This window comes from Solanum tuberosum, unplaced genomic scaffold (assembly GCF_000226075.1).
Source record: "Solanum tuberosum cultivar DM 1-3 516 R44 unplaced genomic scaffold, SolTub_3.0 scf00243, whole genome shotgun sequence".
Classification (NCBI taxonomy): Eukaryota; Viridiplantae; Streptophyta; class Magnoliopsida; order Solanales; family Solanaceae; genus Solanum; species Solanum tuberosum.
In genome coordinates this window covers 984,777-1,007,166 of record NW_006239166.1, presented here as the reverse complement: position 1 = coordinate 1,007,166, position 22,390 = coordinate 984,777, and the positions used below count along the sequence as shown (strand labels likewise).

At 32.1% G+C, this 22,390-nt stretch overlaps 1 protein-coding gene across 4 annotated transcripts; it reads right to left on the bottom strand.

The window, feature by feature from the left end:
• Window positions 1-10,052: 10,052 nt before the first annotated feature.
• LOC102601298 (protein IQ-DOMAIN 31-like) lies at window positions 10,053-16,832 on the bottom strand. Of its 4 annotated transcripts, none has more exons than XM_006357208.2 (8): window positions 16,723-16,832; window positions 16,506-16,551; window positions 14,713-14,883; window positions 13,755-14,036; window positions 12,595-12,795; window positions 12,050-12,130; window positions 10,725-11,724; window positions 10,053-10,446 (listed from the first exon to the last, which is right to left on the bottom strand). In XM_006357208.2, the coding sequence occupies exons 3-8, from the start codon at window positions 14,785-14,787 to the stop codon at window positions 10,415-10,417; spliced, it is 1,671 nt and encodes a 556-aa protein (XP_006357270.1). In that variant the 5' UTR covers window positions 14,788-14,883; window positions 16,506-16,551; window positions 16,723-16,832; the 3' UTR covers window positions 10,053-10,414. The 4 variants fall into 4 exon arrangements, with proteins under 4 accessions (XP_006357270.1, XP_006357271.1, XP_006357272.1 ...); XM_006357209.2 differs by having other exon boundaries at window positions 14,713-14,855; XM_006357210.2 differs by having other exon boundaries at window positions 14,713-14,819.
• Window positions 16,833-22,390: the final 5,558 nt, after the last annotated feature.

Here is a 22,390-nt window from a genome sequence, read left to right as displayed (position 1 = left end):
ACTATCATTTTCATTTATTTGCTTGTATATGTGTGACATATTAATCCTCACACCAAGTCCCAAGATATAACGATCATCAACGAGCACAGAACAATGGCTATATTTATGTGCCAATTCGATCAACTCATCAACAATCACTTTGAATTCGAAGATCAATGGAACTTGACAATTTCTTAACTGATCGTGTATGGCTTGATAAGTCTTTTCTGGATTCTTGAAATCTTGAGATTCCATAGTGAAACATGTTGAGATTGGTGAACATTCATGTTTGTATTGTTTACCAGAAATATCATACGAAAGATGTCTGATTTCGCAAATAAATTGAATTATTTTTTTTGGTTCAAAACAGAGTAATATATATAGATTACGTAATATGCATCATTACATTGTTACCAGCAAGTGGCAAAACAGGACACCTACTATTAGTGTTCTAAGGAAGGGGCATACTATTACTAGTACTATTACATGAGTTACTTGCAAAAGATTTCTTAGATAGTCTAACAAATAGAGTTTCTTCTTTGTCTGCTTCTAGTTTGTTGGATACAAACACCGGAGGAACTTCCATGCACAAAAAAGAGTTGATTTGATCCATTTTAGCGCCTTCCTTTGTTAGAGCGTCTGCCACTTGGTTTGTTTCTCTAAAGATGTTGTGTATTAGGGGGTTCCCCAGACGGTGAAGTAGATCCCTGCAATCAGAAATAATATTTTCGTAAGTGGGGTGTTTTCCTCGAATAAGGGTTTTAATTTCCTTGCAATCGACGTTAACTTCCAATGGTACTAATCCTCTTTCTAGTTCTATTCGAAGTGCCTACAAAATTGCTATCAATTCAGCTTTCATGTTATTTGCCATATACAAGTTTCCCATATATCCCACAACCCAATCGCCCTTGCTATTCCTGATGACTCCACCTGTACCGCCTTGTCTTGTGCTTACCATGAACGATCCATCGCTATTGAGCTTGTAACCCTGGCTGGGTGCTGTCCATTTAAGGTAGTTGATAATATTTTTATTTTCCGTGTGTGTATTGTTTGTAAGAGCATAGTATTCAACAGCATGATACAATGCCTTCTTTGATGAAATATTTTTTTTCTCATTATTATGGTAGTTTTTGTTTCTTGTTAACCATATGTTCCATATATAGAAGGGAAACGCTTCCTTCCAGGTTATATGACGTTTTATGTTAATGTTGAGGCTTTTTAGTAGTGTTAGTCAGTCAGAACTTTGGTTATTTGTGAACTGATTTATGGTGTAAATTACCCCAAGTTCCCTCCACAACTGCCTTACATTCGTGCATTCCACGAAAATATGTTTGATTGTTTCTGTTTTTTTGCATAGATTGCATAGGCCGTTGACATCAATCCCTATAGATTTGAGGTAGCTTTTAGTTGGTAATCTGTTGTGGTGACAGAGCCAAAGGAAAAATTTAATCTTATTTGGACATTTGAGTGACCATATCCAACTAGGATTGCTAATGTTTTGTTGATCTTCCAGTTTATTTTCCTGTAAGAACCTATAAGCAGAGGATGTAGTCAGAATTCCTTTTGAGTTAGGTTTCCAAATAGCCGTATCCGATATATTTGATGTAGGATTTATGTAGGTACTCTGTACTAGTAACAATATTTGTTGTGGTAGTTCGACGGATATTAGTGGTTGAGTACTTCCTCCTAATGTATGGTATATGTCTCCTACTCGAAGTCCGTATTCTTCTTTCATTAGTGGTCCATGTATTTGTTCCCTCATAGATTTTCCATTAGGTAACCACTTGTCGAACCAGAATGATGTTGTCTTGCCATTTCCTAACACTATCTCCATGCCTTTATTGCATATATCCCATCCTAGCATTAGATTTTTCCATGTTATGCTATGAGAGGGCCTGGCATGGCTTTCAATATTGAGTGTGCCTTTTTTATTATATTTTTTGGTAAGTATTTGGGCCCATAGAGTTTCAGGGCTCTTGAAAGCTCTCCAGGCTAACTTAGTTAGGAGAGCTAAGTTCCTTGTTTTAGCTCTTTGCATTCCCAGCCCCCCTTTAGTTTTTATTGATGTGACGATATCCCATTTCACCATATGGAGTTTCTTTTTTTCATTTATTTGCTTGTATATGTGTGACATATTAATCCTCACACCAAGTCCCAAGATATAACGATCATCAACGAGCACAGAACAATGGCTATATTTATGTGCCAATTCGATCAACTCATCAACAATCACTTTGAATTCGAAGATCAATGGAACTTGACAATTTCTTAACTGGTCGTGTATGGCTTGATGAGTCTTTTCTGGAGTCTTGAAATCTTGAGATTCCATAGTGAAACATGTTGAGATTGGTGGACATTCATGTTTGTATTGTTTACCAGAAATAATGATCGAAATTTATGTGGGGGGGGGGGGGGGTCTGTCCACCCTAAGGTGTAATACAAATTGGATTCTTCATAAGCAAAATTCTTCATGGTAAATTAATTAACTTGACTAAATAATATTAGATGGGTTAGGAATTTATAGATATTTCAATCCTAAACTTTCTCTGAAAAAGGATTTAAGTGTTTTACTATAATTAAACCTAATTAAACTTCGTTTAGTAATAGTTAACATGTACGTTTTCTAACTTGGTATTGTAGTTAACAAATTTAAGGTTATTCTATGTTGAAACAAAAGGTGTGAATAGAAAATGAAAAGTTGTGACTTTTATGAAGAGTTGTGGTTTTTATGAAGAATTGTGACTTTTTCGAAGGGTTGTGATTTTTCGAAAAAGTTGTGACTTTTTCAAAGGATTGTGAATTTTCCAAAAGATTGTGACCTTTTGGATAAGGCACAATAAACACTTATTCACACTACCTTTTGTTGTCTATAAATAGAGGAGTTTCTCTCCTTTTTTTACTTCGGAAAATCTGAACTAATTCTTATAAATCTTCTGCATAACAAAATGTATTTTTCCAATTCTAAAAAGGCAAAATGGGCTTTAGATGATGCAATGTTTCCTAAGTAAGTGTTAGAAGTTGAATGAGAATATCATGCAACTAATTATATTGTACTTAATTATCACTCATTATTATTATCAAATGATAATAATCACTTTATTAACAAGAATTATTTTGAGCTAGTTGACAGTAGCGTTTACCAAACATTTGTTTGGGGTAGAATGGTCTTTAAGGTTTCATTAAAGTCGATGTACGATAAAGTAAGAAAAACTATAAATATGTACAAACTTAGGGGTCTACCACTTGCATTTCATGAAGCGGTCAAGGAAACTTTGGGGAATACCTTGATTGAGATATATATATACGTGAACTATTGTGCTCATCATCTCTAGCCAATACTCTTGCACTTCTACATGTTTTTGTAATTTTCAAAGTGAACCCGGGAGTTCCCCAAACACTTCAGCAGGGCTTCTAACAACAAAGTAAGCCCTCATGAAGCGGTTAAGGAAACTCTAACACTTTGATAGATTTATACGTGAACTATTGTGTTAATCGTCTACAACCAATACTCTTGTTGTCTTGCACTTCTATTCGTTTGTTGTAAATTTCAAAGTGAGCCCGGGAGTTCCCCCAAACACTTCAGCAAGGCTTCTAACATCAAAGTAAGCCCTCATGAAGTAGTCAAGGGAACTCTAGGGAACACCTTGATAGATTATACGTGAACCATTTGTGTTCATCATCTACAATCAATACTCTTGCACTTCTATTCGTTTGTGTAAATTTCAAAGTGAGCCCCGGAGTTCCCCCAAACACTTCAACAGGGTTTTTCAAACAACAATGTAAACCCTAATGAAGCGGTCAAGGGAACTCTAGGAAACACCTTGATAGACTTAAAAAACATTTTTGTTCATCATCTCCAACTAGTTAGTAGTATATATACTCTTGCATTTCTACTTGTTTGTTTGATGTTGTTAAAACATACATTCCTATTTATAACATTGTTTTGCTTAAAAAATTCCATGCCAAATGTGAAAGTGGGGTTTGAACTAAGATATGGGGCGACACTATATTGAATGTGGCTGCAAATATGGGTAATATTAAAGTTTGAGAATATATCAGGAAAAAAGTAATTCCTTCTTGTCTTTTCATCTCATATTGTACTTTTTCTCTTTTTCTTTTCATGTCTTCAAGTAGGGGTGTACAAAATCGAACCGAAAACCGAACCAAACCGCAAACCGAGTCAACCCGGAAAAAAAATTCGACTAGTGGTTTGGTTTACTTGGTTTGGTTTTGAAAAAAAAAACTCGACTATATTTGGATTGATTTGGTTTTAACTAAAAAAAACCAACCCGAGACCAAACCAACCCGACATTATATATATAATTTTAAAATTTTATTTTATACATAAAAATATTTACTTTGATATAATTTTTAAATATTTCTTTTACTTTTTCATAGTTTTTATCTTTTAATATATTATTTCAAGTTTGAAACTTAGAATTATGAATGGGCCAATAAAGATTATAGTCCACAGATGTTGGTAATTATAATAAAGCTTAAATCAAAATCAAATTAATATTAATGCAAAAAGAAAATCAATTCAACACTAAGAATGACAATAATATTGAATATTTGTTCTTTAGTTTTACATTGGTTTAGACAATTAAAATACATAATCTAATTTTAATTTCCTTTAAACTTAATTTTAGCATGATTTAGTACTTTTAAATTATGATCATTTTTATTATGACTTGTTAATTTTCAATATTTATTTTACGCGATTTCATTATTATTATTTTTGTTGGATATTTTAGTGTCATTAATCATATCATATTGTGTTATATTTTTTAAAAACATCTTAGATAGTTGTATTTTGGTAGGACTAAAGAAATATTTGAAGTACTAGTAAATTATATGTTTGTATGAATACTTTACCGGAAAAACCCGAAACAACCCGAAAAATCGATTAACCCGAGGTTGAAAAACCCGAGTTTTATTGATTTGGTTGGTTATAAATTTAAAAATTCGACACAAATGGTTTGGTTTGATATTTGAAAAATCCGAACCAACCCGGCCATGTACACCCCTATCTTCAAGTTTGGGTAATGGCTTCACTTGCTAATTCTTATACCAAAATTTTAACTTAGTAGTTTTTCATTTGTACTTTTTTATTTCGACTATTATTTTTAAATTTTTCAGAATTATTTTATATATGTCAAATTTCTTTTAAATGCTTTTAAAGAAATATACAAATTCACATCGTGATTTTTAAATACTTTGACTCTTGTGCGACGGAGGGGGTGTATATTTTTATAAAGATATTCTAAATATCTTGTCCAATTTGCTTTATGGTTGATAAAATAAAAAAGTGTCAACAAAAAAAATATAACGTTCATGATTCAATTTTATTTGTTCATGAAATGTTCTCTCTTTATTTTGGTAATTAAAAGCTTAGACATGTAACTAGATCAAAGAATTCTTCTACATCTTTTGTAAATTGTTGAAAAGAATAGAAAGAATATTAGATGACCATTTTATATTTATATTTGCCTTCACTTGGATAACAATGAAGACCAGGTTCAATATTTAAATCTCAAGGAGTATATTCTTAGCATTATGAGCCTAATTGTTTGTTCCAAGGAATATTTCTTGTATTCATAATTACTCCTCCGTTAACTTTGCACGTTTATTAAGAAATAATGATTAATATATTTTATATAATACTCATATTAATTGGTAGTTAATTTTAATTTAGATCTACTAGGGAAATGATTACTGGAAAAACTACTTTATTAGACACACATTTTATAGCATATATACTAAATTCTACTTACACTTCCAAAAATAATTACGTATTCTACTAATTATTAGGAGTTTAATATCAAAAATTGAGAAAGATCCCTAGATATATACATGTATTTTACTACACTAAAATAGAGAAAAAGTCGAGCGAGATTAGTTGGTCCAATAAATAAATAATAGGCGTCCACTTGATGTATGTAATAGTACTAATCCGCTAAACACCACTAGTAGGCATTCTACGATCACTACAACAAACGCAACTTTTAGCGATAATAAATAGACACATTAATAAAAAGTGCTAAAGTCTTTATCGGCATTAGCTAAATCCAATGTCGCTAAAGGCTTTAGGGACATATATAAAAGGTGTTAATTGCCGCTAAAAATATCTATTTAGCGGCAATTAAGCTATTACCGTTAATTAATTGCCGCTAAATATTATTTTTGATGCAGTAAATACCACTTCCCTATAATAATGTATTTACGCATATATAACTAAGTAATATATTTACATAATATATATATTACTCTGTTTTGAACCAAAAAAAAAAAAAATATATATATATATATATATATATTTACTCTGCTGTTTGATAAGATCATTCCACGTGATTTAAAGTTGAATCTTTGTACAAATTTCTTAAACAAACACTGATTCAAAAAAACTTGAAATTAGGCTTCCGAATCCTATAATTAATTAAACGCCTACTTAACAATTCAAGAGGTAAAAAATGCATTTTTGTTAGATTGAACCTAGTCAAACTTTTTAAAAAAAAATTACACATGTGGAAGGCACGTGTGTACAAACATAATAACTTGGGTGGTTGAAGGTGCCACGTCAGCATAAAAGTGTACAAAAATATATTTTTTTTAAAAATGAGTTCGGAGATAATAGGACCCTAGTTAAGTTTAGATGTGTCTCTAAAATTTTGATCATAGTCTAGAGGTACTTGTTTCTTATCTTATCAATCTAACAACCGATACAATTTTTAAAAAGAAAAAAAAACTCAACACAAGTATAATCACGGTAAAAGTAAAATGTTTCATTTATCAATCCAATAAATTCAAATGAAAAAGGGCACTTAGACTTACCATAAAATTTTATTTAGACAATTAACTTAGGATTCTCCATCATTGATAGGAGTACAAGTTGGGCAACCTATGTTCCTATCAAACAATTTTTTCATACAATTTAGGTGAAACATATGTTTGCATGACATCTTTATAATTGAGGATCCTCCAAATATATCCTCTTCACATATTTGGCAACTCTTAGTTGAAATAGTTTGTGCCATGACACTACTATCATTCTCATTTATTTGCTTGTATATGTGTGACATATTAATCTTAACACCAAGTCCCAACACGTTACGATCATCAACGAGCACAGAACAATGGCTATATTTATGTGCCAATTCGATCAACTCATCAACGATCACTTTGAATTCGAAGATCAATGGAACTTGACAATTTCTTAACTGGTCGTGTATGGCTTGATAAGTCTTTTCTGGATTCTTGAAATCTTGAGACTCCATAGTGAAACATGTTGAGATTGGTGGACATTCGTATTTGTATTGTTTACCAGAAATATCATACAAAAGATGTCCGATTTCACAAATAAATTGAATTACTACTAATTCAAATTCAAAAGAATGATTGAAATTTATAGAGGGGTTTTCTGGCGACCCTAAGGTGTAATACAAATTGGATTCTTCATAAGCAAAAATCTCCATGGTAAATTAATTAACTTGACTAAATATTGTTAGATGGTTAGGAATTTATAGATATTTGAATCCTAAACTTTCTCTGAGAAGGATTTACTATAATTATTAAACCTAATAATTAAACTTGGTTTAGTAATAGTTAACATACATGCATGTACGTTTTCTGACTTGGTATTGTAGTTAACAAATTTAAGGTTATTCTAAGTTGAGCTTGCTGGGTTTATAAGATGTGAATGGAAAATGAAGATTTGTGACTTTATGAAGAGTTGTGGCTTTTTTGAAGAGTTACGACTTTTTGAAAGGTTTGTGGCTTTTATGAAGAGTTGCGACTTTTTGAAAGGTTTGTGGCTTTTCTGAAGAGTTGCGACTTTTTGAAAGGTTTGTGCTTTTCTGAAGAGTTGCGACTTTTTGAAAAGTTGTGACTTTTTCAAAGGATTGTGAATTTCCAAAGGGTTGTGACCTTTCAGATAAGGTACGGTAAGCACATGTTACACTACCATTTGTTGTCTATAAATAGAGTGGTTTCCTCTATTTTTTAATCACGAAATTTCTGAACTTCTTCTTCTTCACAACAAAATTTAGTATTATAGTGTACTTTGGTCCCGTTGATGACACCATTGATTTTGGTGCTGATGCATTGGTGAGTAAAATCGCTATATCCTGACAAGATATATTCCTTTAATCTCGAATATTTGAGGAGAATAATTTCTTTAAGGACACATTATGCATTCAGTTGGTTCTATTTTCTTCTTGTCAATATTAATTGGCTCGATTTTCTTCTCGTCAATATTATATTCTGTTTTTGTTACGAGATTCTGTTTTCCTTGCTAGTTTCTTTTTAAAATAGTTTTTGTCACTGTTTTTTGTCAAAACAAAATTCTCCTCCTAATGCAGAATGTTTCTTTTATTTTCTTTTTATAACAATCTTTTTATTATATTTTTAAAAAAAAACATCCTCACTAAAAATAAAATAAAAATAAAAACTTTTTCCCTATATTTATGGACAAGGTCATAATATGTTTGTTAAGAATGTGGGATATCCAAATATGAACTTGGAAAAAATACAGAGAAGAGAAATGGAGAAGAGCCGGAGTCATAACCAAACTCCCATAAGTCCAATAAATTAGTAACCAATACTCGTAACAATCAATCTAACCAAAAATACAAATAAAAAAAATCTCTATATATATGTACAATCAATAGTAAAAATAAAATGTTTTATTTATCAAACCAATAAACTCAAATAAAAAAAGGCACCTAAACCTAATTAGGGTTTCCATTATTGATAGGAGTACAAGTAGGGCAACCAATATTCCTATCTAACCAATTTTTCATACATTTGAAATGAAACATATGTTTACATGACATTTTTATAATTGAAGATCCTCTAAAAATGTCTTCACATATATTACAACTCTTATTGGGAATATTTTTTGCCAAAAAATTCCTATCATAATTCTCCTTTATTTGCTTGTACTTGTGCAACATATTAATCTTAACACCAAGTTTCAACACGTAACGATCATCAACAAGCACAGAACGATGGATATATTTATGTGCCAATTCGATCAACTCATCAACCATCACTTTACACTCGAAGACCGGAAATTGACATTTTTTTAACTCGTTGTATATGGCTAGACAAGTCTTTTCTGGATCCTTGAAATCTTGAGATTCTATTGTGATAGACGTTGAGATTCGAGGACGTTTACGACTTGTCTTGCTTTTACCTGAAAGATTACGCCAAATATGTTCGGTTTTGCAAATCAACAAAATTTTGATTAATTCTAACGTAGGACGACGATTTTGGGAATTTTTGGGTTTTGTTTTAGACCATCCAAAGGAGTAATGCAAATTAGACTCTTCATAAACAAAAGTCTCCATGGTAAATTAATTAACTTGATAAAAGATTGTTAAGTGGATTAGGAATTTATAGATATTTTAATCCTAATTTTTCTCTAAAAAGGATTTTAAGTGTTTTACTATAATTAAACCTACTTAAATTTGGTTTAGTAATAGTTATCGGCTTATCGCTTATCATGTATGTTTTCTGACTTTTAAAATATAATTATGATATAGAATTTTTATTTTAAGCTAAAAAGAATTTTAAAAAAATGATACTCATTTGAATTATTTTATTTTATTGACCGACCCCACTTATGCTAAAATTATATATGAGAGAGATCTTGTATTTATTGGTGATTGAAAAAGGGTAGTTTTGTTTTTGTGAAAGAAATTAACATTTAGATCTATGTTAATTAGATAATAGTACTTCGTAACCTTATATAATTAGCCTACTATCATAGGTTAAACTTCTTTTAAAAAGTTAATATAGTAACTAAGCCTTCTTAAACACCAAATAATCATAGTGTTTTTTGTTTAGTTTAGACGGTACAAAATAAATCATAGTGCTTTTATCTCTTATGTGTAAAAATAAAATTTTCTCATAAAAAGGACATAAAATTAATTGCAACGACACTACAAGAAAACGAAATCATTCTAAAAGTGGGGGAAGTATGCCTTACTTGCTAAATCCCGAGGCTTGCTCAAGTGGTTGAGCTCCTTCACCAGATGAATAGGTTAACCATTCAAACCATGTTGAAGGGTAAGTAAGAACACTATAACTCGTTTGTATTAGTATTTTTGCATAATCAAATATTTCAAAGCAAACATTAACTGAACATACAAATAGATTTTGCCTCAAAACACACATTCTATATCAACTCAACAGACAACATGCCTAGAACTTAACAAGACAACCCTATATCTAAAGTTTAGCAGGTACAAACTCTTGCAATATTTCCCAAGCAAAATGAAAAGACAACAAAAGGCACACCATCTATATCTTATAATTTAGTTCCTTTCTAACATCAAAGGTAGGAATATGAACATAATGAAGTTTTGTTCTGGACTTCTGTCAGTGATCGATCCCCGGGTACTACTTTCCTGCTACATCTGAGATTCTTGCAGAGTTACCGCTTCCATTCTGCTCGAGTCATCTTATCTGAAATGATAAAGGCAAAAGTTACATGCGTAACGTCAAGTAGATGCATTGTATATGGGTTCACAAGACATACATTAATCTCTTGATAGAACCTAGGACCAAATATTTTTGGTTAGGCAATTTTTCTATCGTTTGAAATTAATGCACAAGTAGTTCACTGTGGAGTAGTTCATACTCCACAGTGAACTACTCTCTGTTTCAGAACTCTGTGTCTAATCAAACTAAGACAAAACATATTGAAATGGACGAAGAGAATGAGTTGGCACTTAAATACTCACCAGTACCATCCCTTGAAGATGATAAAGATCTATCGATCTTGATTCCTTCTTTGGCACTAGCTTGGACCAGCCTCTGTACCCGTGGTGATGGTGATGAACTCAGCTTTCCATTCATAGGGGACGGCAAAGAATGACGTCTGGTTACGGCATTCTTCTCAGCCACATCTTGCCCAAACCTTGGTGAGGCTTGCTCTTTCAGCTTAGCTTTAGCAGACTTGGTTGGAGCCATGTAGCTGGGCACCTTTCTTGTCGTTGGCGTAGTTGGCGTACTTGCATCGACATCATGCTTTGCAGGTAAAGAAACTCTTCTGTTAACCTTGTTGCTCTCATTCCCCTCATTATTATCATGGTTAGTACAAGAATCCTCATTTGCAACAGGAGTATCATCCTCTTGGTTATCAGTGATTGGTTTTTGATACGCAGCATCAGTAGTTGATTTGTGAAGAGTATCAGATACAGAAAGGATATCCAAACGAGAGATAGTATCATCCACCCCTAGCGTTTCTTGAGATGGGGCCACATTAGTAGAATTTTCAACTATCCCTTCTGAATTTTGCAATGGTTCATCAGATGTCATGCTTGATAATTTGTCATGACTTTGCCTTTTTCGCTCAGTATCAACCTCAGACTGAATTGGTTTTTCCAATATAGGGCTGGACATTTTCTTTACACTATGTTTCACCTTCTTAATCTCACTTCCAGGATTCTGAAGAACAGAGTTTACCAGATGACTTGATTTCTTCTTTTCTGACCCTGAAGAAGTGGAATGATTTGAACCGTTCTGCATTTTTCTAGAATGTAGTTTCCTCCCACTGTGCTTTGACATAGCAATGTCTGCTTCAACATTTTGATGCTTTTTTCTTGAAAGTGTTTCCGATTTAGGTTGTGGTTGCCAAATCTGTGATATAGTCCAACGGACTAGCCATTCCTGACTAGAATTTGGTTCCTCTGGACCATAATGGAGGTGTAGAGGCATTACAGTAGGTGATGAAGCAAGTAGCTGAAATATACCATATGAAAAGATTGTTCAATCAGTGGATCAGTCAACTATAGTAACAATAACCAAGTAAAAAGGAGAAAAGTTGGTTCTTTCAAATTCAAATGAGACATTCTTTTGCACTTAATGACTCAAAATCTAAAAAATACTAATTTTAGCAGTAAGGGGAGTTTTCATGTATGCAAAACTTCAATATCTGGGTATCAGCTTTTGGTTATTTAGGGATAACCACTTGTCTTATGGGCATATTCTTCCCTCTAGGTCCAGACAATGCAGGAACAGTACGGAAAAAAAAGTAAGAAAAAATGGCGAGAAGTTAGATGTGTACCTTTGTAGTGAATTCATTCTTGGATAGCTCCCGTGCTAGTTTGGATGCATTAGTTCTCTGATAATCCAATTGTTTAGCATCCTAATGATGAAAGGTACCATAAAAAACTATAAGCCATTGAGCAAGTCAAGACTCATAGCAGAACAGTTATAAAAAATGGTACATTGAACACCCTTGGCAGCATATAGTCTAAGAAACTTGGATTCCTAAACGTTGTAATTTCAAATTACAATAAGCCTTGATACCATTAAGTCAATTTGGCTGTGTTGGAGGGTAGCTCACAAGGTGTGAGCCCCTCATCCTTCACCTTAGATAGTACCCCCTCGCACTTCCTTTTCAGTGAGTCCCGAAAAGAATGACATTTTTATATTAAGTGACAAAATAATTTTAAAATTTACATTTTAGCCTAGATGAAATGATTTATAGCTACAGAAATTTCTCAGGCTCGTTTAGACACAAATTTCAAGAGTCTTTCTTTCAAACACCTTCACATAAATTGGGGCTTAAGGAGTAGTAAATTTTAAAAAGTCAATTTGGTAGTTTACCTGTTTTTCAAGTCCTTGTTTGGTTATCAATTCACAACCAATACTGGAACGTCTAATAATCTGGCCACGGATATGTGCTTGAAGTTTGACAATGCCATGTATACAGTATAATGTAGCAACAGCCTGCCTTCTGACCAGATGGCCACGTACTGCAGCTTGTAGCCTTATGGTCCCCTTGAGCCTGAGAAATGCTCGGCGAGCCTTCAGAGAGACCATATCGGCATTAGTACAGGTTAAATGTTCAAGTTAAATTAGATATCAGCCCATTGTCATAGAAAATTTTCTTAAACATCAAAGGTAGCAAGATCATGTCAGAGGTAAGTAGTCAAGTCCTTTCATAACACTCAAATCATTTGCAAAATTAAGGAAACACATGAACAGAGAAAAGGTTAAACTATCAGTCACATAAAGTCTTAAATGCATCCATCGGGAAAGCACTATTCAAAGCCATTTGGTGAACATTATGAAGAAAACCATTAAGACCTTCAAGGGTTGCAAGAATCCAAATGTTATCAACACGTAGATTCAAAGTGACTTTGGAGCCACTGGTAAACCCATTTTGTTGGTAGTATAAGAGCTTGCTGATGATAGTCATTTTCCAAGATTTATGTCTCAGAAGAGATCATTTTCTAGCAATTCTAATGTAGCATAACTTCCCTTCTTAGGAAGTTGTTTACATCTTTACAATATAGTCTTGTAAAATTTTCAGAATTCTTCCGTCATTCTGCACCTTTGTGCAAAAGAATAGTTTATATAGACAAACCCTACTAAACAAACATGGACAATTGCATGTCTTGTTTAGGTTAAACTATGAGAAAAACTAGCAGATGCTACAACTTCCAGTCTCTTAACATCTAACACTTGTCAGTTGTCTCTAACCATTTTAACAGAAAATCAAGACCTATTCATATATGTTGCTGAAAGAACAATACAAATAAAATCAGCTCGTACATTCATTAACCACAAGAAACGAGCATAGTAGAGTTAAAAGCTGTGAAAGTAACTCACTGCCACAATATTGAAGTGGAAGGGGAAGACATCGGAAGGTAGAAGACAAAGCTTGCCGAAAACAAACATAATTCCTCAAATTGTAATAAAGAACACAAAAAAAACCAAAAATATTTTAAGACACCAGTAAATCTATATGGTAAAGTAATTACCAGATAACCCCTAACAATAGCTTGTGCCTTCATAGCAGCTTGCTCAAGCCTCATTTTCTCAGTATCCTCGGGTAAGGTAAGACAAGTATTTTGTTCGTCTCCATCTCGCTCAATAGAAGGGAGAATCACCTCATCAGTGACCTCTCCTTTCTCAAAGTTCGAGTCTTCTTTTATTCCACCAGAATTACCAGCAACTGGTTCAGATATCAATGGCAGATGGACAGACGAACCGGACAATGCCGCATTGGTGGAAATTACAGATGCTTTCTCATTTGAAGATTTCTTTAAAGAAAGAAACAGAGATTAAAATAACTTATTAGAAATAATATGAATAAAATAAACCCCACACAGGAAAGAAGGATAAGCAGAATGAACAAGTAATGCTTGTGGAAAATTGTTCTCAAAGAAACATATCCTTTACAAGTTGCCCTGTTCAAGTTTGTTGCATTGTGATGATAATACTGTTTTCGTGGCCAGCGACCATAGGTATTGACATTAGGGCAGAAGACAAGGTTCATTTTCATGAATGTTATTCACCAAAGTAATTAGACAGCTCGCCTTATGGCTTGCCTCAAAAGAATGTCCACTTCCCCAAAAAGTACTACCATGGGTTACGGCCTTCGCCATGCAAAGGTTCTACAGGCAACAATTTTTATTTTTATTGTTCTTGATGAGATGAGGAAAATTCTAATGGCAACAATTTTACATTTCTCAGTATAAACCTTACCCAATTCTATTCCAGAAGGAGCAAAAAGTTAGCTACTAACTTGTGAATCCACTAAACAATAAAGTAGTAGCAATTTCGCACTAACAAAAGTACAAAACTAGCTTTTAACTCTTGACAAACCAAAGTGAAATATGGACAAATCCACTTTACTATAAAGCAGGCAGATAATAAGCAAAAGGCAGAACCAGAGGGATAATTCAATTCAATACAAAATTGGATCGTATCTCCTACCTTTGATGTGCCAGATTTGGAAGACTTTTTCCCTGGCAGCAATGACCTGAGCCACTTTCCAGGAGATTTTCCCATAGTAATAAGTTTGATGCCCACAACGTAAGAACCTTGTGAATAATAAGTTCGGAAGGTTCAAAAGAGCTCTATATCAAATAAGCACATGCAAACTTGCTGCAGTAAGTAGCCATTGATGTAATATAAGCCATTGATGAGGTTAAAATGTTTATCTATGTGTTCTTTTTTCCAAAACTAAAGCACAATTGTGATTCTGCATATATAAAAGTGAAGTTGCATAACAAAAGTCTAGAGATCCGACAAAAAGCCTACCATCAGTGATCAATTTAGTGGATTAAAAGAGATTGTATGGTCAAAATGAATGTGGTAAAATAAAGATGACTGATTGTCAATATATCCTTTTCTTTTCAAGGATCTAGAGCCTAAAGCCTAATTGGTTTATCAACATGCCAACAAATAAAAGAAGAGAAGCAACAACTACGCCTCAGTACCCAACAAACTCTCACTTACTATGTTTCTCCAATTAAATTCATCTCAAACCAACAATATACAAAATAAAATAAATAAATAAAAAGTAGTATCAGTTCTCTATATATTTTATCTAAAAGACTCTTAGAAAGCATAGTAACATGACTAAAACATACATAGACATCTTTTCATCCACTGTGCCCTATCTTTCTCTAAGCATGCATGGATTCCAAGAGATTCAGGTTTTCCAGACAACTTTTTTCCATGTGATTTGAGTTTACCTCGTCACATGTAACATCTTCACTAACTAAGGCACACATACAAACTGGTGCATCTAGAGATCGACACGGACATGACCAAACCATCTCAAGTGATCTTCTCTCATGTAAGATTCATGAATTCAACACCTATCCAATGGGACTCTACAAACAATCTCTTCCAGAAGAGGAGAATTAGATGCTTCGCAGACTTGATGAGTGTAATAGAGAAACTTCCTTCCTCTAACGTTGTGTCAGGGGCGGATGCAGCAAGCATGCAGACACTGGGTTCATCTGAACCCATTACTTTGACACAGAGTGTAAATTTATATGCAAAAGTTTACTAAAATAGTAATAAATAGTAGATCTGAACCCATAATTTTAAACAATGATGGATACTAAAAATCTTAAAGATTGAGCCCATAGATTTTAAATTCTGGATTCGCCTCTAGTTGTGTTCCTTTCCTCCTTTGTGGTTCAGGAATGGAGAAGGGAAAGCTTTACTTACTCTAACCCTGGTATCACCTATAAGGCTATAACACATTGGATGAAAAACCCAATAGAAATGGATACACAAGAAACCAACAACGCAATACTTTTATTTAATTCCTAAAAAAATTTAGCAAGTGTAGCAATCCCCTTCAGCAGAAAACCCTACCACCAAAGCACTCCAGCTACATCTTTCAGCTATGTTGCTCAGACTCTTCAAAAACATCAAAAGCTGCATGTCAGATACTCCAAAAATACACTATTTTTGGAGAATCCGACACGGGTAAGCAACATTTTTGTAGAGTCCAAGCTACATAGTCTTTCAGGACATCCAATTTCCAATAAAAATCAGAGCCCCAAATGCAACAATGTTGAAACAGCTGAGTATACACAGATTAAACCTTGCACATATAATTAACAAACATTACCAGTAACATCTAACATTAACTATTTTACAAACAAAAAAAAAAAAAAAGCAATCAGTATTCTCCATTAGCTTCAGAGTAAGCTCAAGAATCCAACATTATAAATCAAAACCTGAAGTACATTGGATCTACAACTTACCTCAAACAGAGCAAAGATTGTAACTTTAACAAAAACCTTTGTTTAACTGCAAGAAATAAAAGTGAATTTAGCAAAAAGAAGTCCAAAAATGAAAAGGGTCAAGAGAAAAAGTACATAAATCCAAAAAAAAACAGCTAAAGAATCAAACTTTATTTAATGAAAGATCTGAAAAAAGAGTTAATAGATAAGTATGAAGTTATGAAGAGAGAGAATTCACCATTTTTTGTTCATCTGCATCTTCAAGAAGAAGAGAGTAGAGAGAAACAAACGGCACTCAACAACAAGCAGGGTAAAGTTTGTTTTTTTAAAAACACCTGGAAATTTGGTACCGTCTCTGTAGTCTGTGTGAATTTTTTTTTGTTTGTTTCAGTTTTTCAAGATATTTGAAATTATCCCAAATGCCAAAAAAGTGAATTTTATTGGGCTCAGCTAGGGGTTTTTCTTTAGGGGAATTTTCCAAGCAAACATGTGATATGTATTTATATTTCGGAGAGAGAAAAGAAGTTTGTTGAGCGAATTTATTGTGATTGTATCAATTGATATATTGAAATTAAGTCAACATATGTAATTTATGTGATTTACTTGTCAAGATTGTATGCATTAACATCGTTATTAGAATGAATGAATACAAGTTAGTAACAATTGTGATAGTATACAGTCTTACTGAGCGGACAGGTACATCAAAATCAAAACAATAACTACAAATGGTAATTATGTTTCAAACTAGGAAAAGGGGTCTGAAAAATACTCTAATTTTGACCAAAATTACTGTTACGATACCAAACTTTATGGAGGACCGTTTACCCCCTGCACTATTTAATAGTGTATTTTAAAGATATATATGTGCACACGTGAACACGTTACTATTTATAATTATGCAATATTTATGATATCCACGTGGGCACATATATACCTTTAAAATATACTATTAACTACTGCAGGGGGTAAAAGGTCCTTTCCAAAGTTCGATATCATAACAACAATTTCGGTCAAAGTTCGAATATATTTCAGACCTTTTTCCCTTCAAACTATAGTTGTTTATGAAATTTCAAAATATAGCAATTATGTATATACATATAGGAAAAAATTGCTATAAAAAATGTAGCTTTTGTAATAATTTAAAAATATTACTATACTGATAATTAGTGGACTTAAATTGTTATATCATATAATTTTCCCTTTTCTCTCTGTATAGCCTTAGCTATGGGATTCAAACTAATTTTCTTGCGCTCAATCTGAACCGCTATGAAATATGTATCATATGTGTTAAATTATGTATAATTAGTATATAATTTATGTATATTGAATAATTAAAAAATAAATAATAAATTCGATCCGCTATGGACTATGGCTATTATTAAATAAAAAAATCCATAACGTTAAATCCTAGTCCAAATGATTGAGGTCTCATATTTTGGCCCAATATTGAAACTTAATAAGTACAAAAACTTCTATGAGACTTAACATATACTCTTTTGTCATGCATCATTCGAAGTAGTATACAAAATATTCTCATTACTAAGATCATGTAAATTGAAAATTTTAGTAGGTGCTTGGAAATAATTTGGTTGAGATCTGGGGAAAAAAAAATTTGAATCAAATTGAAAATTAATGTTGTATTTGAAAACAAAATTGAAGTTTTATGAAAGAAGTCAATTGAGTCAAAAAAAAAATCAAAATAATCCAATTATCACTTATTACATAAAATGGTCAGTCAATCAAAGCCTCAAAACATTGAGATGAGCTCACATCTAAATTTCAAAATTGTTTACAAGAGATTTGAGTTGATTGGATAGAAAACAAACAAGTATGCAATGTATAAATAATGCATATACACATCTTTGATACATAGTTATCATACATATAAATAACACATTATTTATACATTATGTAAATAACACAAAGTATATACATCTTTAATACATAATTATACATTATATATACATGATTATATACTATTTATACAATAGCAATATATTATTATATGCATATCGATACATTATATATTCATATGAAGTCTGTATCAAAAATAATTTTTGCCACATATATATATTGATAAATAACCTAAAAATAAATTCTAAAACTTATCTTATAAATTTGAAGTTGAAATATTGGTCATTGGTCTTATCTCTCGTCAATCTTCACAGTTTTTGGGTACAGCTGGAATAACTTTTAATGAAATTGAATATAGAAAAGAAAATGTTTTATTCTAATAAGGGAAAAAAAGAAGAAGGAATTTACACTTTTTTGGATATTTATTCGATTTAAATTTGGCTTTTTTGACTTGTATGTCCTAAAAACAGCTAATGTTGTTTTATTCCTTCTTGGATCATTATGACTAAGATATATGAAAGAAATAAATTATTATTCAATCACAACTTGTATATGATTTTCAAAATTTATTTCAAATTTACATTATACATCTAAGAGATTCGTTATCTATTTCAAAATTCAAAATGTATATAAATGTGAATATTATATAATTGAAGGAATTTATCAGTAATTAGAGTCTAGAGATCAATAGTTGAATTTCAGGTAAGATAACACGTTTAGGATATTTCGTGTAATTTTTCTCTAAATATGATATCAAAAAGAGTTTATAAGATCTCAAGTTGCATTGCCACGACCTTTGAACTAGGTATGCCTTCTTTGATTCAATCAGAGGCTAATTCATTCGGTGAAGCGATTGTTTTAGTACTCTTTAATTATGATCATTTAAACTGATTCAAAGTAAGTACTCCTCTATTATTAATCAAAGGTATTGAGTTCGAATTCTGGGCATGAAGTCACTTTTGATAGGAAGGGTTTTACCTCCAAAGTGGAATTCCTTACACAAATCTGAGTGAGTCGAATCCCAAAGTGATACTTGATGAAAAAATAAAAAAAAATGTTGATACAAGACACTTTCGATCTCGAATTGATCCACTAGTTCTTCTCCAAGTTCAACCGTGAGAAGATTTAGTCCTATCAAAGAGCTATCACCCCTTACAATGTAGGGCGGGTTATAGCTTTTGCGGGGCAGGGCGAATTTAAATATATATTTCAAAATTCTCGCGGGGCGGGGCACGCAGGGGCGGAGCTACCCTTGCCCGAGGGGTGTCAAGCGACACCCCTTCATCGGAAAATTACGTTGTATAGGTAAGTCAAATTCTGATTTTATACCTATATATATTAGAATTGACACTCCTGAACCAAGTTGAAGGGTTGGTTCAGTGGTTCAGGGGCTACAAAGTTCCGCCTTGTCATTGACCTAGCCGTTGGGAGTTCGAACCTTGCTGAAATCTATTTTTTTTTAAAGGCTTTCAGCATTTTTTTTCTACTTTTTAGACAACTGTAACTTTTTTGTCTTTAGTTTTTAGATAGCTAAACGTGTTTTTCATCCAATTTTTAAACTATTGACTTAAATTAAGTTTACTTTAATATTTTATTTTTTAAAAAGAAATAAAATACACTTTAGGGATTTAGAGTCTAGGGATTAAACAAATCCCCAATTCCAAAATCAAAAGTTTTGAAGAGGAAGAGTCCAAAAGAGTCGTCTTTGTTCGCTGACTGCGTCGTGCAGTCGTCTTCAGACTTCAATCGCCATTGCTCGGTTTCAAACTACGTCCTGGTCATGGCAACGGTAAGTTCCTACTTTCTTGCACCTTGTATTTATTTTCCTCGTCCAATTTGTTGATGGACTTTGTGATCTCTCAAGAAAATTAGTTGAGACTAAGAAGAACCTAAACTTTCCTCTTGTATTCCGCTTAGTGAAATTTGCTTTGCTTTTACCAGTTGCCACTGCATCCGTTGAAAGAGCTTTTTTGGCAATGAAGTTTATTAAAAATGCCTTGTGGAATCAGATGAATGATGATCTTTTGAGCGGTTGTCTAGTTCCTTATGTAGAAAAAGATGTATTTATTAATATTTCTAATGATACTATTGTAAAAACATTTCAAGAGATGAAACCGCGTCGAGTACGATTGTAATAATGTAATTATGTTTTGCTTTTATTAGTAAAATTTATTTTGTTGAATTTTTTGTGTGCTTACTACTTTATATTTTGACACCCCTCAATCTAAATCCTGGCTCCGCCACTGGGGGCACGGATTTGAGGTAAAAGTCTTTTAAATTCGCTGATCTACACTAACTTTTGCATCAATTTTTTATCTGTTTGATCACTGTTTGGTATTTTTTTTTCCTTTCAGATGAAAAAGTATTAATTTTTGAATGGCCAATAAATTAGAAAGGAAAAAAAAAACTTGTTGACATATTTTGTTTCTTTTTTACTGCATTCAACAATTTGTTTATTACGTCATATGTAATCAATTCAAAATTATCAACAAAAAAAAGTTACTGGCGATTTGGAACAGTATAACATATTAATTTTAGAGGTTAAAAAAATATTAAGCAATTAAAATAATTTAAATTTTTTGGTTAAACACTTATTGCATCTAATATTTAAAACTTTTTACAAATTATAGGGTGCGGGGCGGGGCAAAGCGGATTTATGTAGGGCGGGACAGGATGGATTGAAACCAATAAATGATGCTATGCAAGGCGGGGCGGGACGGGCGAGTTATAATTTTAGCGGGTTTATGCAGATTTGCCCCACAACCGTCCCGCCCCACTCCATTGTCATCCCTATTCACTTGAACTAAATATTTATCAAATTTTCTTTTTTTACGTGCCTATCAATTGACAGTGAAAATAGGTCGCTATATATAAATCTAAGTTCAATTTTCAATGATTCCCTTTTGCTTCCTTGATCTGCAATATGATTTTTTAAAACTTAAACTAAGCTTGTTTTTTTGTTTTTATCCAATTGAGAAGTAGCATTTTGACTTATAAGAAACAGCTAATACTATTTTTGTCCTTCTTGTGATCATAATAACAAAGATAATATAAGAACAAAAAAATATTCCATAGTTTCAACTAATCAAAGATCCATGATTTATTTAGAATAAAAAATATTATACACATACAAAAGTGACTTTAGTAAGGTACTAACCAATATAAAAAAAAAAATTCTCTACTCAAAGGAATCTAAGTAATCAGAGATTATGGATGACAATTGAACAGATTAACTTAAAATTAGACTAAAAAGTCTAATAATATTTGAAGGAAAGTCTCAAAGTAACACTTTCTAATTATCGCAAAATCCATAAATAGCTACATTTTAATCCTTATAGTTGAAAAATATTAATACTATCACAAAATTTTAAATTTTACATATGAAACTTTAAAGATATTATCAAAAAATTCACTCCAATAATTTAAAACTTCGTGAGACTGACAAGTTTACATCCACATCATCATACATCTCTCAATCAATTCGGTGAAAAATGATAAATTGCATTAAAAATGCAAATAACAAATTGTTCTTAATTAAGTCCAACTTTTCTAAGTTGTGAAAAGTTCTCTAAGTGGATAAAACTATATTCTTTTCATTTAGTTTTACTTAATCATTTTGAACTTTACACGTATTTTAAGAAATAGTAATAATTAATATGAATATTTTTATCACAATGTTTGTATTAATTGATATATAGTTTCAACTAATGAGAAATGATTTAGACAATAAATAAATAATCTTGTGTGTAAAATAGAATATATTTTTTTAATCATGTTTTGATATATTATAAGTGACAATTAAAAGTAAAAAAATTATTTTTTAGAATAATGGACAAGTATGAATACGAAACATATGAATACCTCTAAACGTATTACTATATAAGAAGAGGGAATAATAAAGCACCACAAGTCAACATGTGTTCCAATAAGAAGAAGGAATAACCAATATATTTATAAAAAGAAATGACATATAAAATAAAATGGAGAGAGTATTAGTTTTTGAAAATGGAAAAGGACAAAACACATATAATTAAAAGACATATAAAAAAAAG